Here is a 15,338-nt window from a genome sequence, read left to right as displayed (position 1 = left end):
TACAGTGTCATGTTTAATATCTTGCATTTGCATTATTTGTTATTTAGACTGGTGTACAGTAATGCTATGATTTCAAACTAGAGACAAAAGCTACTTCTATGAAAGAAGTTGCTTTTGAGTTCTTAGGTAATGTATTTCAAAAACAAAATAATTTTATTATACATGTAGTACAAATCAAGATAACGAAAATTATGAAGAATGTCCTAGACATTAGAATTAGCAGTGTTTCTCAGCTTAAGGATTTTTTATATATACGATATATAATAATAATAATAATTCTTATTGTTGGCCATTAAGTTTTCGTGTTTGAATACAGGTGTATTCATTGTGCAGCATTCTGCCCTGGAGATGAAATCCTAATGTACATTTTATCTCTGTATTTGCATGTAATAGGATTGAAATTCTTGCCAAGAGCTATGAGAGACATTCAAACCCACATTCACATCAATAACAAAGACATTGTTTGCTTTAAAAAAAGAATTGCCTTAAACAATAGGAATGGATTTTTATTTAATTCTGTAGGAATCTCTTTTCTGTTTGCATGGCTGTTTCTGATGTGGAATTGTTAATGGCTTTGTCATATATTGACAGGCTAACGTTGGAGGAAAAAATCAAACAAATGAAATTTTTCATTGATTTGTTAGATGTATGCAAACTATTATCTGCCATTTTCTCCTGTTAAGAATCTATTTAAAAATTTATCTATTAAAAAAATTGTTAATAACAGACAAATATCGAAGTCGTTTTATTGTAGAGTACTACCCAACCCTTCTCAACTCGCGGAGTTGTTTATTTTCGCTTCAATAAAATTGTCGACCGCTTCATTCAGATCTCTAAAAATATTGTACAATCTGGTGTAAAAATTTAAACCCTTAAATCTTACAAAGATTAGAAATTACAACCTGAAATATATCGGAAGGATTTAAATTTGGCCATTTAGCATAAGACTTATTAATTGAATTAGTGTGGGACTCGTCACCTGATCGATTCAATTTGCGTTTTTTCACGAAGCCCATTGAGCGGATGTTCTAATGCCGTGACATTTAATTTAGAAGTCTCCCGCAGTGACGGTGTAAGATGTTTGCCTATATAAATATGTAAGCTTTTAATGCAGATTAGGTGTAAATGTTTGTTGTCAGAACCCAGCTCTGGGTTGAAGAGGTTTGTTGAGCAATAAATGTATATAAATATATATATATATAAAAGTTTTATCTACTCGGTTACAGAATCAACAGCTTGCAATGTCCCACCTTTTGTAATCATTTGACAGTGCCAGAATTGCAAAAAATCCTGGCTGATGTAAACTTCCGAGCCATTTGAACAAAACTTTGATTGTTTCTCTAACCAAATATTGCTTGTAATTATCTTGCCCCTATCGATTCACTCTTCCCGATAATTCCACATTAAGTTTCCGCATTAATCTGTCTGAAAAGTTCCAGTGGCATCTTTACCTATAAACCATAATGAGATAATGATTTTCGTTTGCTGTCAATTCAAACGAAGTAAAAGTAATTAAAAGGAAGGGAATACAGTGTACATGTCCATTCGATTTAACTTGCATGGTAAATTCTTCCCCAAATCGATAGAAATTTTTAGTGTATGTTTGCCTCCACAAATGTTTTTAATGATATATGTACAATTGAATACAGCTTAAATATATAGTTGTGGATTATATGTTGAAGATATTTAAAGAACTATTTCCTTTTAACTAGGGCTTTAATGCCTGATCAATTCTGAATAGGTCTTGAACAAAAAAGCAGGGGAAATAATACCGACTTTTATCGATACATGCGCAAATTAATGACAAGTGTGCCGGGGTAACGGGCAATCGTTGCTAGGGACTACCCGGTTGTTTGAATGTGGAGTACAGGTCCTATATGTAGACTAGTGGCTTATACGGGTTTATATACATAAATATAATAATTGCTGGGAAAACTGTGACGGGAGTGAATTCTACTGGAAGAAACTTTTAAGCAGTAGACATGTCGCAGGTAGGGATACCTCGGCCAGCGTCAATTGGTCAAAAAATGGGAGTGAATCTCCCCCATATTGAGCATCCACTGTCTCGCATGGGTAACCCCACTAATATGGATGTGAGAGGGGTGTCCCGCTCTGGAGACAGACCTCTTTCTCACCCCACTGGTCGACCGCTGGCAAACGAGAACATGTACACTGCCAGAAAGAGTCTGAGCGCCCATGGCCGGGATAGTAGGGTAGCATCCAGACAGATGATGGCTCCTCTACCCATAGAGAGCATTCCCGAGGGGGTGGAGGTCACTTACGGAGACCCCACGAAGACCAGACTGCCAGTATTCGGTAAGAATTATTATTTGCTTGTTTGGGGGTTTTAATGAATAACTAAATCGTTTTCTTTATCTCAGTTTCAATTTTTGCAATTGCACCCCAATCTCGTATCTCATGGCAATCATTCTGATATCCTATTACACAGCTATTCAATGTTTTTCATATAAGAAACTTTAAATTTGAATGTATGTAATCATTATTTTGTCATTTTCCACTGACTCTATGATTCAAATAGAGATTTCTTCCATATGTCGGCGTAGGAATTTTAAACCATAGTATAATTACAATAAGAGAAATATATTTATATTTTTCTATTGAATGTCATTATCTTAATTAAATGCATGTCAAGGTGCAAAACACTTTTAAACTGTCATGTTTGGGTGATTAGCTTGATTAAAGACTAGGTAGCAGTACACATTCAGGAGTTATCTAACAGATTTGGCGAACGGGTAGATCGAGGTTCCTTCAAGTGTTAGGCACACGAAATATCTGTTTGCTTTGGCATAAACGCTTTAAATGAAAGACCAACAAATAGTTTACTCAATAATCTTTACCATTTAGAATGCTTCCTGTGCTCGGAAATGATCGTTTTAGCTTTAGTCCAGATTTCACCGGTCAGCGCGTGGACCCACGGGGTTAACAGCCCCATTCAAAACGATTCTAGACATCCAGCACTTGAAAATATTTAACATATTGGTGATGTCAATACACTTTGTATTTCTTTAAAAGTAATATTTTTATTCAATATTAATTCTTTTCAACCGACATGTTTTGAAAGGCAATTTAAATTCGGTAACGATTCAACCATTAAACCATACCAGTGGGGTGTAACTGAACACGACCCCGTCTCCAGGGCCACCGGTTAACACTGTACTAATTAATGAGGGTTGACCGCAGAGAAATTACTTATCGTATTTAGAATTAACATTTATACTATTGACATTCAGGAAATGTATGAAATTAAATCAGTTGTGATGATAAAATATTGATCATGAATGATGATTCAGTAACTATTCAGTATTGATCTTATCTAGTTTGAATTTAAGTCATTTAAAATGTAAAAAATGGATATCTGACCCCCTGATTCTATCATTAAACCTAGCCAATAAAAACCATGACCAGATGTCAATTTACATTGGTGTTTCCATGTTTATTACAGGACAGAGTAACTGTGAAGCAAAGCCGGGTAGATTCCTCTTTCTGATTTATTTCTTTTTTTTATATGTATATATCACTGAATAATTTCTTCCACGGATCATTAGTATTTTCTTTCTTTAGTCCTAGCATAAATTAACTTCGCTTGTAAAGAGAGTTTTGAATTTTTTTTCTTTTCTGCCAGTTTTATGAAATATAGTGTAGTATATTATATCACTTGGATTAGAGTTTTTTATGGTCTCGAGTTGTTCATATCGCACCCTTTCTTTTTGGAGTTTCAATAGGTTTTTCTCTGGTCGATACGTCATTTATCAATAACCATTAAAGGACAAACTGTAGACAGAACTTGAAATGTAAGAATGCATGTAAATCAATTTCTTGCATTGTAAGCAACCTTTCACTTTGATAAAATTTAAAACCACCAAATCATTGTCAAGTAGGGCGTATATCTCAATTTTATTATAGAATGTTTTTAGATAGTATTGCGGTTAAGAGGGCGATAAAATTTGTAAATGTTTACAAGAAAATATGAAGTTATTCATTTTATTTATCAAGTTTACTGAAATTCAATGAACACACTGATATACACAGTGACAAATAATGACACTTTCTTTACAGGGAATCGCGCCGATATGGGGAGCCGTATGGAGAACGGTGCCCCTCCCAGCAGAATGTCCTCCCGCCTGTCTCAAGTCTCCCAACAAGCCAGGCTAGAAATCGATGAAGTAAGACATCTACCGACAGACACACAACCAGCTTAATGTTCTAAGTCAATAACAAGTTAATAGTGAAGCCTCACAAAAAACAAAACACAGTGTATAGCTTGATGTTTAAAATCAAGTGCAAATTTGAATCACCGTTCAAATAAAGTTCGCAACAGACATAAATAGAGAGAGAGAGAGAGAGATTGAAAAAAAATGAGTGATTCAGCTTTCAATTGGAAGAAACCTGGCCTATCGATTTCATTTAGTTTTTGCCAAGCTTTGCAAACTGTACGAAAGTACAATAATAAACCACTATTAACCTTTTAATACATGTAAAAGATAAGTCGATTTGTAAAATTCATTTTTGTATTGCAAGTGACTGATAAATATGTAAACTCGGCTTTCCTGCTATCAGATTTTATTTTATTAATTTGAAACAATAGTTAAAGAGGAAACAATTGCTTTAAAGTCAAACCTATGTATAGGTGTCAAAAGTAATGTTGGGTAAAACCCTAGCTATGGTATGGTTTACAGACATACACAAAAGTCATTATATAACCTAGAGTTACCGTGGATTATACCTCAAATTTAGTTATCATCATTAAAAAAAAGGGGACATTTGTAAAAATACAGTATAGGCCTATAGTTTACAGTTCCATTAGAATCTTGCAATATTTAAAAAAATTATAGAATAGCTTCTGCAGCATAAAATACAAACATTACATATTTTTGTCGTGAAATATAATGATTTCAGCCTCCTAACATTTTCATAAACCGTGATGGAAACTTCCTAAATAATATTTGACAGTGTAAACTATAGTTCCTTTTCTCAAAATATTAGCCGAAAATCGAGAGAGCAGGTTTCCCAAATGCAGTTTATACCTGTTTTACTAATTTTTTTGGAAATTGGTGTGATGCATAAAAATTTCTATCCATGTCTTTAACAAGTTATGGCAGGTAAATCTTATCCTTTGTGATTTTATTTTACAACAGATAGAGACCATGCTAAGGCAGAGAATTAAGGGTAGTTATTATGAAATCAAGAAGAAGTTTAAGGACAACGATCCGGAACAGAAAGGAAATGTCTCTAGGTATTATCATATGGTGATTGACAAGCATCGAGTTCGAACACTCTTATAACGAAAATTGAAAAAGTTCTTATGTACCCGCTATGAAATATTTACAGCAATACTCCAAGATTTTCCAATACGTTCTCAATAAAATGAACTTGACTTACAGGGAGGCATTCTACAGAATTATGATGACCATACTAAACAGGAACCTATCTCAGAACGTGTTTAACCGACTAATGGACAGACTAGGGTTCAAGGACAAACAGATTATCAATTATAGCGAATTCTTCGCCTACTTCCACGAGGCACAAGCTCAGAATGACTATCCTCGCTGGATGGACCCTGTCCAGCGTATGTGGCCAGACAAGGCTACAATGAATTCGTCACAAGTCCACGCTCAACTGAAAGAAAAAGTTAGACAAAAGTGAGAAAAATATCTAATTGTACTCACCCGTTGTGGTTTTTTGTCGTCACCTTGTGTCAATAACCCAAACTGCACCATTGTTTTATTTTTTTTGTCACGGTCTAATTTGCGTGCTTTAATTTCAGGTTCTTAGATATTGCCGATTTAATACCTCAAATGAACCCAGGAGGAACGGGAAGAATTCTGAAACCCGAATTCAGACAAATGCTGAATAAATTAATGTTTTACATGGAAGACACAGAATTTGAAAAACTTTGGAAAAAGTACGATTTTACAGAAATCAAGGAATAAAAATAGATAAACAACCTGATTGAATGAAAACCATGTATTAGATTAATATTGTCAAAAGGGTATACTAGTAAATAGATGGACAGAATCAAAAATCAAATTATTAAACTGGGTGTTTTAATGTAGGTATGATCCTAACAATACTGGAACAGTCAACGGCCCACAGTTCCTGAACGCTCTGGGTATTCAGCTGGAGAATGGAGATGAAAGGATCAAATCTCCCGTACAAGGTAAGATAAAGTGCTTCACCACCGACAGGATACGATCATTTACAAAAATACCATATTCAAAGGATAACTATGTTGGTTTAAAATGATAGGAAAAGACTCCAAGAAGACGGGTAAAAAGGTAACGGTGAAGGAAGGTAAGACTAAGCGTGGATTGGTTGACTGCATGCAAAGGAGAAAGTGTTTGGGCTTGTAGAATTCTCCTTGTGTTTTGTAGTGCAATCCTTTTTAGAATAATTGATGGGAATCATTTTAAAGAGCTATTTACATCCATCATGGAGGGTAATCAAATCCACCAGCACTTTAAAACTTCCCTGTAGCACATAGGATCTGACAGAAAATTTGATTGGTATACATGCATTGCATTATGGGTTGCAAGGGAATTTTATATCTTTTGGATGATTTTTGGCATTCCAAAACACAATCACTGGGAATGGTAGTCAAGAGTTTGTTTATAGAAAGGCTGTAGAACCCTTTGTAGTTACCCTCCTGCAGAGCAATCGCCGAGATCGATTTTAGCATTATTGCAAATTAAAGATGAAGAAGAAAACTGTTGCTGTTTGTTTTTAATTTCCGTCCTACTTGTTGTTTTCTTTATTTTGCTACATTAACCAAATGCCGCTGTAAAATGAATCAAAGTGAAAAATAAACTTAATAATTATGGAACATCTGTCTTTACTTGATAGGACCTTCATCGAACAGAACACCAAGGAAGAAGGAGATTGAAAGGAAACAGTCCCTGGATATAGAGCGCTGGTTAAAGAGCAAATTCAGAGAGGGATGTCATCAGATGCAGGAGGCGTTTGAGGCCAAAGACTCATCAAACAAGGGCGTGGTATGTCATTTACAGCATCTTTTTGGGGAGAATTATGAAATAGAATTTGACATTGCAATAAATTCTCTGAGAGGTATACGTTTTTGTTCTTTTTTTTTGACAGGTGAGTTTTGGCGACTTCTTGGAAGTTTTAGCTCAGTTCCACCTGAAGCTGGAGAAGAAGCTCCTTGCTGCCTTCCTGTCCAGATGTGCCGTACAAGCCCACAGAGATGGAGTTCCCTACAGAGACTTCCTCCACCGATTCCAGGACCGCTCTGAAATTGGCATGACCCACAACATCCTGACCAACACAAAGCACAGGCTAGTCAGATTGTTAGTTATTAAATTTTATTCATACAGGTGTGCAGTAGATGTGCCGTGATTCCAGCTGTGTAGCCTCTTTAACTTTGGGCAGTAGTTGAGACAGGGATCTAAGCCTGATGGTAGTAGACACACATCCATTACATCATGATTCATTCATCAACCATCAACTCTCTAGCTCAACGGTTTTTCCTGTTTTAGAATGATTGCATTTCTTTTTTTATAGTCTTTCTGTCTCTCAAAAATCATGGTATCTCTCAATGTTGGTCTGATTTAGCAAACTTGTAGCACCTTTATTTAGCGAATGGATTTCTACACTTGGGTGATTTTCTCTGTGTTTCTTGAATAAAATCATTCAAGATATAAATTTGAGGAAGTACTTGTTTAATGTATGTCCACTGCTATTTACAGGGTAAATGACAGACCCGCTAGCCCCAGTCAGGTTTCTTCAATTAGTGGTATTGAAGTACAGTTAATGAACATGTTCCAGAGAGATTTCTTGGCTCTTCTAGGAACCTTCAAGTATGTCCTTTAAACCATTTACTTATAACAAAATTGAATATTCAGTTTTTTTCTTCAGTAACAAAAATTCAAAGGGTAATGTGCCAAAATTTTTCCGTATTATTATAGGAGCATAGACAAACTAGGTCTAAATGTAATCAGCCAAGAGGAATTCAGAGCGGCCATTGAGAGTCGCTTTAATTTCCACCTCCAAGATGACCAGTTTGAGGCTTTTGTGGACAGACTTCCTCTAGATGATGATGGCAATATCAAATATGCTGACTTTATGCAACAATTTGACACAAAGTAAGAGCATAAAAGAAGTTTTGCAGTCTTAATACTATGTTTTTCACAAACTTTACGATAATTTTACAAGAATAAATGATTCTATTGAAAGATTTTATGTTTTTTTTATTTGTTAAATCCAGAGGCAAAGCCAAGAGCCTTTTTGATAAAGAGAAGGATGTGGATACATCTGGTCCTCCTAAGGTACCAAGTCCGATCCCAGAAGTAGGTCCCCCAGAGATGCCAGAGGGTAGCCCAGTGGATAGACTTGTCATTGATGAACCAGTGATGGCAGATTACGCTCAAGTTCGCCGCACGCCACAGGAACTGTTCAAAGTCATTAAAGATCTTATGAACAGACGATTCCAAGATATAGAAAGAATATTTTATGAACTAGATGAAATAAATAGCGAAAGACTATCACAAGAAATGATGTATCAACTACTTAAGAGGTATTTGCAAATTTTTATGGATCGTTTTGCATTCTCGTAGATCTTTCTTTGAACATCTGAAATGGACAAATATACTAGTAATGACATTATTTTCTAGATTTGACATAAGACCAGAAGTTTCTCGTGGAGAAATTAGAGACCTTTGGAAGACATTTATTACCAATACAGACAAAACCTTAGACTACCATGAGTTTATCCGCCATTTTGGATTCTCAAAGAAGTCGGCTTCCTTCCCCAATGCTAAACTGAACCCACCCAAGAGAGGAGACGCCGACTACATGATCAGATCAAGGAAACTCAACTGTGCTGCCGACATGTTGGAGGACAGTTTGAGATCAAAGGTAACAATATAATCCAAGATCTTGTGAAGTGAATCAATTTTAAACTCCAGCTTTTTTGTTTCCTTATGTTTCATGTCTTTCCAGCTGCTTTTAGCAAATATTACCCAGATATGATCTGTTTGGGATTTATTAATTTTTGCCAACAAAAACAAAACTGATTCAGTCCTATCGTAAAAGACTTAGTTGGTATCTTTGAATTATGTGTGAAATCAACTACATGTAATTATTTTTGTTGACATTGGTATCCCTTATCTGTTTTTTAGGTTGATTACATGTGGGAGGACCTTAGAAAGGAATTTGTGGATATGGACCCCTATGGAACCGGCTACATTACAAGAGAAGAGTTTAAGGATGTTCTCACCGAACTCTGTGTACATCTCAGTGAGTTTGAGATAAACAAACTCAGTGACAAGTTTGATCTGAAAAGAGATGGACGGTATGTTTTTAGTATTTTTTTATGAATTAACTCTTTGGATTACTTCAGACATAACATATTGGCACTTTAATTTTATTCTAATATTATATCTTTTATAGGGTTTCTTATATCGAGTTCTTGAAGCCATTTGCCCTTAGAAAACAGATCTGGCGTCATGGTAACAACATGCTTTCTCTGCTTGCTCACCCTCAACCAGAACTGCCAATTCCTGATATTGTAGAACCTCCTCAGAAGGGTCTCCATGGTATCACTTCTAAACTGAGACAGAAGGTAAGATACTTGATAATCATTCCACTGGTGTAGTATTACTGAGACAGAAGGTAAGATACTTGATAATCATTCCACTGGTGTAGTATTACTGAGACAGAAGGTAAGATACTTGATAATCATTCCACTGGTGTAGTATTACTGAGACAGAAGGTAAGATACTCGGTAATCATTCCACTGGTGTAGTATTACTGAGACAGAAGGTAAGATACTTGATAATCATTCCACTGGTGTAGTATTACTGAGACAGAAGGTAAGATACTTGATAATCATTCCACTGGTGTAGTATTACTGAGACAGAAGGTAAGATACTTGATAATCATTCCACTGGTGTAGTATTACTGAGACAGAAGGTAAGATACTTGATAATCATTCCACTGGTGTAGTATTACTGAGACAGAAGGTAAGATACTTGGTAATCATTCCACTGGTGTAGTATTACTGAGACAGAAGGTAAGATACTTGATAATCATTCCACTGGTGTAGTATTACTGAGACAGAAGGTAAGATACTTGATAATCATTCCACTGGTGTAGTATTACTGAGACAGAAGGTAAGATACTTGATAATCATTCCACTGGTGTAGTATTACTGAGACAGAAGGTAAGATACTTGATAATCATTCCACTGGTGTAGTATTACTGAGACAGAAGGTAAGATACTTGATAATCATTCCACTGGTGTAGTATTACTGAGACAGAAGGTAAGATACTTGATAATCATTCCACTGGTGTAGTATTACTGAGACAGAAGGTAAGATACTTGATAATCATTCCACTGGTGTAGTATTACTGAGACAGAAGGTAAGATACTTGATAATCATTCCACTGGTGTAGTATTACTGAGACAGAAGGTAAGATACTTGATAATCATTCCACTGGTGTAGTATTACTGAGACAGAAGGTAAGATACTTGATAATCATTCCACTGGTGTAGTATTACTGAGACAGAAGGTAAGATACTTGGTAATCATTCCACTGGTGTAGTATTACTGAGACAGAAGGTAAGATACTTGATAATCATTCCACTGGTGTAGTATTACTGAGACAGAAGGTAAGATACTTGATAATCATTCCACTGGTGTAGTATTACTGAGACAGAAGGTAAGATACTTGATAATCATTCCACTGGTGTAGTATTACTGAGACAGAAGGTAAGATACTTGATAATCATTCCACTGGTGTAGTATTACTGAGACAGAAGGTAAGATACTTGATAATCATTCCGCTGGTGTAGTATTACTGAGACAGAAGGTAAGATACTCGATAATCATTCCGCTGGTGTAGTATTACTGAGACAGAAGGTAAGATACTCGATAATCATTCCACTGGTGTAGTATTACTGAGACAGAAGGTAAGATACTCGATAATCATTCCACTGGTGTAGTATTACTGAGACAGAAGGTAAGATACTTGGTAATCATTCCACTGGTGTAGTATGCATGCATCTAGATTGTCAGTTCTCAATTTTAACTGTAATTGTTATGTCGGTTGTCATTACCTGTTTCTTGTCTATTTCGTACAGCTTGCTGGAGATTGGAAGAATCTACGTAGGGCTTTCAGGAAACTTGACACAAAAAATGATGGTTATCTATCAGTTCCTGAGTTCCGCTCAGTCCTGAAACTGGCCAATGTCATTTTGGATGAAGATGAAGTTTATCATGTTCTTACTCAATTTGACCAAAACATGTCTGGCAAAATTCCATATGAAAAGTTCATTGATGAAACATTCAAACCTGCAACAAGACAGAGTGTACGAAAAATCTAACATTTTAACATATTTACTATTTCTTGTTTTGTGAGATGTGCCCCCATATGAGAAGTGAATGTACATGGTGGTAAACTTATGAATATTGAAGAAAAATACCTTTAAAACTTTGAATGTCAACAATATTTTTATACTTGTATACTTATAATTTTTCATATCATGCCGATTCATTCATCTTGTTCCCATTGTGAACTGTCCGTGAGCCTGGACTCTGATGTGATAACTTATTTTTGTGGTGCATCTACGTGTTTGCTGTCATTCCAAGTCATTGTATTTATATATATTATATAACAGTATTATCAGCTCTAGGTGTGCACGTGACTTCCGGTTTTGAGCAATAGGTACACTACAATTAGGATGTAAAGTAAAACCCCATGAAGATTAAAACTTTGAAGCACCCTTCTTGAATCCAATACTTTATAGCGTTTGGTTAATCATGAAAACAATATTTTGTGACTGTATTGTGTAGAAGACTGTGTTATTTAATTTTTTATTGAAGCGAGCGATGCTTTTTAATGCTACATTGTACCGTGATTTGTAGGGCTGCTCCACACCTTGTCCTGATGTGATGGAAACTGTGATATTTCTTTTGTCTGCATCTACGTCTCCACTAACATTACATGTATTTGTTACAATATCGTTTTACAATAAAATTGTAAAAATTTTAGTCACTTCTTTTTTCTTCTGTTTGAAACCACTACTCGATCAAAAGTAGAATTAACAATCTTTTTTTTTTATTTAGCTCAAATACATCTCATATTACTCTCCCAAATGAAATATATATAATTTTTTTTTAAATTTATTTACTTATATTTATTTTAGGGATGGCAATCGAATACAGAATTGCTAATCGGTTAACCGCAAGATGTTCCGACCGATTAACCGGTTAATCGTATCAAAATGCACATTTTCTTGACTTATTTTTTTTTCAAGTAGCGCTATACATGTAAACGCATTGTCAAGAAGACTAAAACAGACGTTAGAATTAAAGTTACAAATCTTCTGTTACCCTTATCAGGAAACGTACATGTATTTTCTTTCAATTTCAAGAGAAAAGGGAAAATAAGGAAACCCATGAAATATGCCCGAGAAATCAGGCATTGATAATTTTCCAGAGCAGATGTCACAGAAGTTCATACTGCATCGTCACTATAATCAAAATTAAATCGGAATAATTATTAACTTTCACTTAATTTACGTTGTTTATTTAATGCTTTAATTTGATGGATAACGGCAAAAGATAGACATATCAATTCAAAGTGCTCAACGATAATTTATTTAATATCATCAAAGAATTAGAGGACTGTCGTGATAACTACATGTACATGGTGTTTAAACTGTAATTAACACTTCCCCGCGATCTCAATCAGGAGAGTCATAATTACCGCCGAATCAGCTTAAATAGATATGTGAAAACGTTACGTTATCAATGTTTATGCAGAGGTTTCTTTTTAAAAATGAATTTGAAGGAAATTGCGTTCAAATTTACATATATTTTATTTTTTCCGACTAACCGATTACAGATTTTCTAACCGATTACCGCCGTTCCGACCGAGTAATCGGTTAACCGGTTACAAATTGACATCCCTAATTTATTTATTTATTTATTTATTGGCGCTATTATGCCTTTTGAAAATCACAATAATGCCCTTTTTTCGTGTTATTACGCTTTTTTGTATTGTTAAGCGTTTTCACTTTGCGTTATACCATTTATACATAAAAATTTTAATGACACATTAAGACGTAAAGATTACTAAGTAGAATGATGTATTGATATCAAAGAAATGTGGGAAACCATAGGTCTACAATATAAATGTAATAATTACTCATGAGTTTACAATCTTAGACAGTTCAAGGTCATTAATGATCAATATCTGGTATGCCCCCTACAAACACCAATGATAGCCTTAGACGTTATCCCATGTACACAAATGTGTGTATTAGAACTGTATTAGAATACTTGGTTCAGCTGTTGCAGTCTGGGGATGCAGATGTCTTTTACGGATATGCCTATTTGTCTAATGCAAGCTCAATGCGTTTAAATCTGGCGATCTAGATCGGCAAGGCAGGATTAGATGCTGTGGCTTTGCAAGGATACGATTGTCAGACGAGCCGTATGTGGCTCTTTATTTTCTGATTGAAATATGGCTCCAGGATGCTGCATTATTGGTAAGACATGTGCATGTAGGACATTGTCAGAGTACTGTTGTTCAGTCAAAGTCCAAATCAATCCTGTTTACAATACCGCTGCCAACATCTTGGCACTACCAAGACCAAATCTATCAACCTCCTGTAGGGATTTTTTTGCAAAACGTTCTTTACCAAGCTTATGCACTCTGACCCTTTCATCAGGCTTTGCAATAAAAAATCGGGACTCATAGCTAGTGTTGTTGTGGCCATACTCTGTTGTCAGAAACCTTTCAAGTCGATATTGGCGTTTTGTGGGATCAGAAAAATGGCATGAATAAGTCTTTGCTCTAATTCCAGCATCCCGTAGTCAATTGCAAACGATCTTGCTTGATATTTTGTGCAGTTCAGGGATAGCTTATGCTGTACACAATGTCATGATGAAGATGACGCAAATCAATGAAGCGATCCTGTACTGCTGATGTCACGCGTGGACTGCCATATTTTTGGCGATCATTTGTTGTACCATGCTGTTGGTATCTGTTTAATAGATGAGATATGGTGCTTTCTGCAAGATTAAAACCTCTTAACGACTGTGGTACACCTTGCAGTCGCCCAATTTCCTTTTTGTTATGCATCATTTAGATGGGCATTCTTAAATAGCGTCATTTTTTTTTTTAAAAATTGAGAACACCAGCATTTGACAGCCGTTTTGTACCTGAATGATGTGGATCAGAAACCAACAAAAGTGTTCAAAAACAAAATATTAGTATTTTCCAAGATCAGGTGCTTTTTGTCTGTGAGTTTTGTATACTGGCTGTCTAGTTAACAAAAGTCTTAGAAATCATGTATTTTACTCGAATGAATCATATTCATCTAAAACAATTGTACGACAAATCTATTTTATATTATCCAGCGTATTGTTCCTATTATGCGCTTCTTTCTTTCTTTTTTTAACGGTTTTCAACTTTTCATACAATATCACGTCACGACCTGCACAAAGGGGAAAAATACGAAAAACATGAGAATTAGATAAAGGCTACTATTATTTGACAAGCTCAAAGTGTTTTGCAAATTTCAAAATCCAGTAACATTGATTTTCGGATGAAATGCTATTACGATATTGCAACACTGATACAAAAAATCTATATGACATGTCGGTGTTGATAAGAACAAAAGGGATACATAAATTTTTGTCACATTCGTTTTCCATAACATCTTCCCTATTGAATGAAGCAGATATAGAAGTACCAAGGTCACTGAAATGTAAGGTGATATAAATCAGTCTACCTTATAAAATGTCCATTTAATATATATAAAAGATTTTTTAACAGTAACATTTCGTATCATTCTACTCATTCACTCTGAGACCGTTCACGGTAGCTCAGTCGGTAGAGCGCTCGCTCCGTGATCGGAAGGTCGTGAGTTCGAGTCTCGGCCGCGACTGGCCTAAGTCGATAAAAATAGGTAGCAACTGTTCCTTCGCTATGCGCTCGGCACTTTGAAGTTGCGGGTCCTTCGGACTAGACCTTAAAAACCGAGGTCCAGTGTCACGGCAGGCGATGGCACGATAAAGATCCCTCACTGCTCAATAGCCCTGAGTGCCGAGCAAAGGTCAAAATTTGAAGCCCTTCACCGGTATATGGTGACGTCTCTATATGAGTGAAAAATTCTCGAATGGGACGTAAAACAACATACAATCAAGCAATCAATCACCACTCTGAGTGATAACTTGGTTTTGTTTTCTTAAATTAATTTTTAATCTGTGATGTACAAATGTGCATAATCCAAAAGCAATAGCTGTGTACCACAACCTGCTAACAGAAAACTATCGAAGATGAATGTTGTCTGT

The 15,338-nt window shown here is 35.6% G+C and overlaps 1 protein-coding gene across 2 annotated transcripts; it reads left to right on the top strand.

The window, feature by feature from the left end:
• The first annotated feature begins 1,860 nt into the window (after positions 1-1,860).
• On the top strand, positions 1,861-12,026 carry LOC133199461 (EF-hand calcium-binding domain-containing protein 6-like). Of its 2 annotated transcripts, XM_061335264.1 has the most exons (17): positions 1,861-2,316; positions 3,464-3,490; positions 4,078-4,184; positions 5,157-5,254; positions 5,403-5,660; positions 5,786-5,923; positions 6,075-6,178; positions 6,268-6,312; positions 6,862-7,010; positions 7,114-7,310; positions 7,722-7,832; positions 7,941-8,117; positions 8,240-8,548; positions 8,646-8,889; positions 9,153-9,325; positions 9,424-9,595; positions 11,117-12,026. In XM_061335264.1, exons 1-17 carry the CDS (start codon positions 1,983-1,985, stop codon positions 11,357-11,359), a joined length of 2,886 nt encoding a protein of 961 aa, XP_061191248.1. In that variant the 5' UTR covers positions 1,861-1,982; the 3' UTR covers positions 11,360-12,026. The 2 variants fall into 2 exon arrangements, with proteins under 2 accessions (XP_061191248.1, XP_061191249.1); XM_061335265.1 differs by lacking the exon at positions 6,268-6,312 and having other exon boundaries at positions 1,863-2,316.
• The last annotated feature ends 3,312 nt before the right edge of the window (positions 12,027-15,338 follow it).

Source organism: Saccostrea echinata, unplaced genomic scaffold (genome assembly GCF_033153115.1).
Source record: "Saccostrea echinata isolate AGI-Se365-2 ecotype Australia unplaced genomic scaffold, CSIRO_AGI_Sech_v1 ptg000034l, whole genome shotgun sequence".
NCBI lineage: Eukaryota > Metazoa > Mollusca > Bivalvia > Ostreida > Ostreidae > Saccostrea > Saccostrea echinata.
Note: the sequence above shows the minus strand (reverse complement) of the source record. Positions and strands in the feature narration are given on the sequence as shown.

Bases quoted from the DNA above. Each gene is read 5' to 3' on its own strand.
- LOC133199461 (XM_061335264.1), top strand. From the start codon at position 1,983: ATGTCGCAGGTAGGGATACCTCGGCCAGCGTCAATTGGTCAAAAAATG. The intron at 4,185-5,156 runs GTAAGACATCTA...ATTTTACAACAG, and splicing joins CCAGGCTAGAAATCGATGAA to ATAGAGACCATGCTAAGGCA. The intron at 6,313-6,861 runs GTAAGACTAAGC...TTTACTTGATAG, and splicing joins AAAGGTAACGGTGAAGGAAG to GACCTTCATCGAACAGAACA.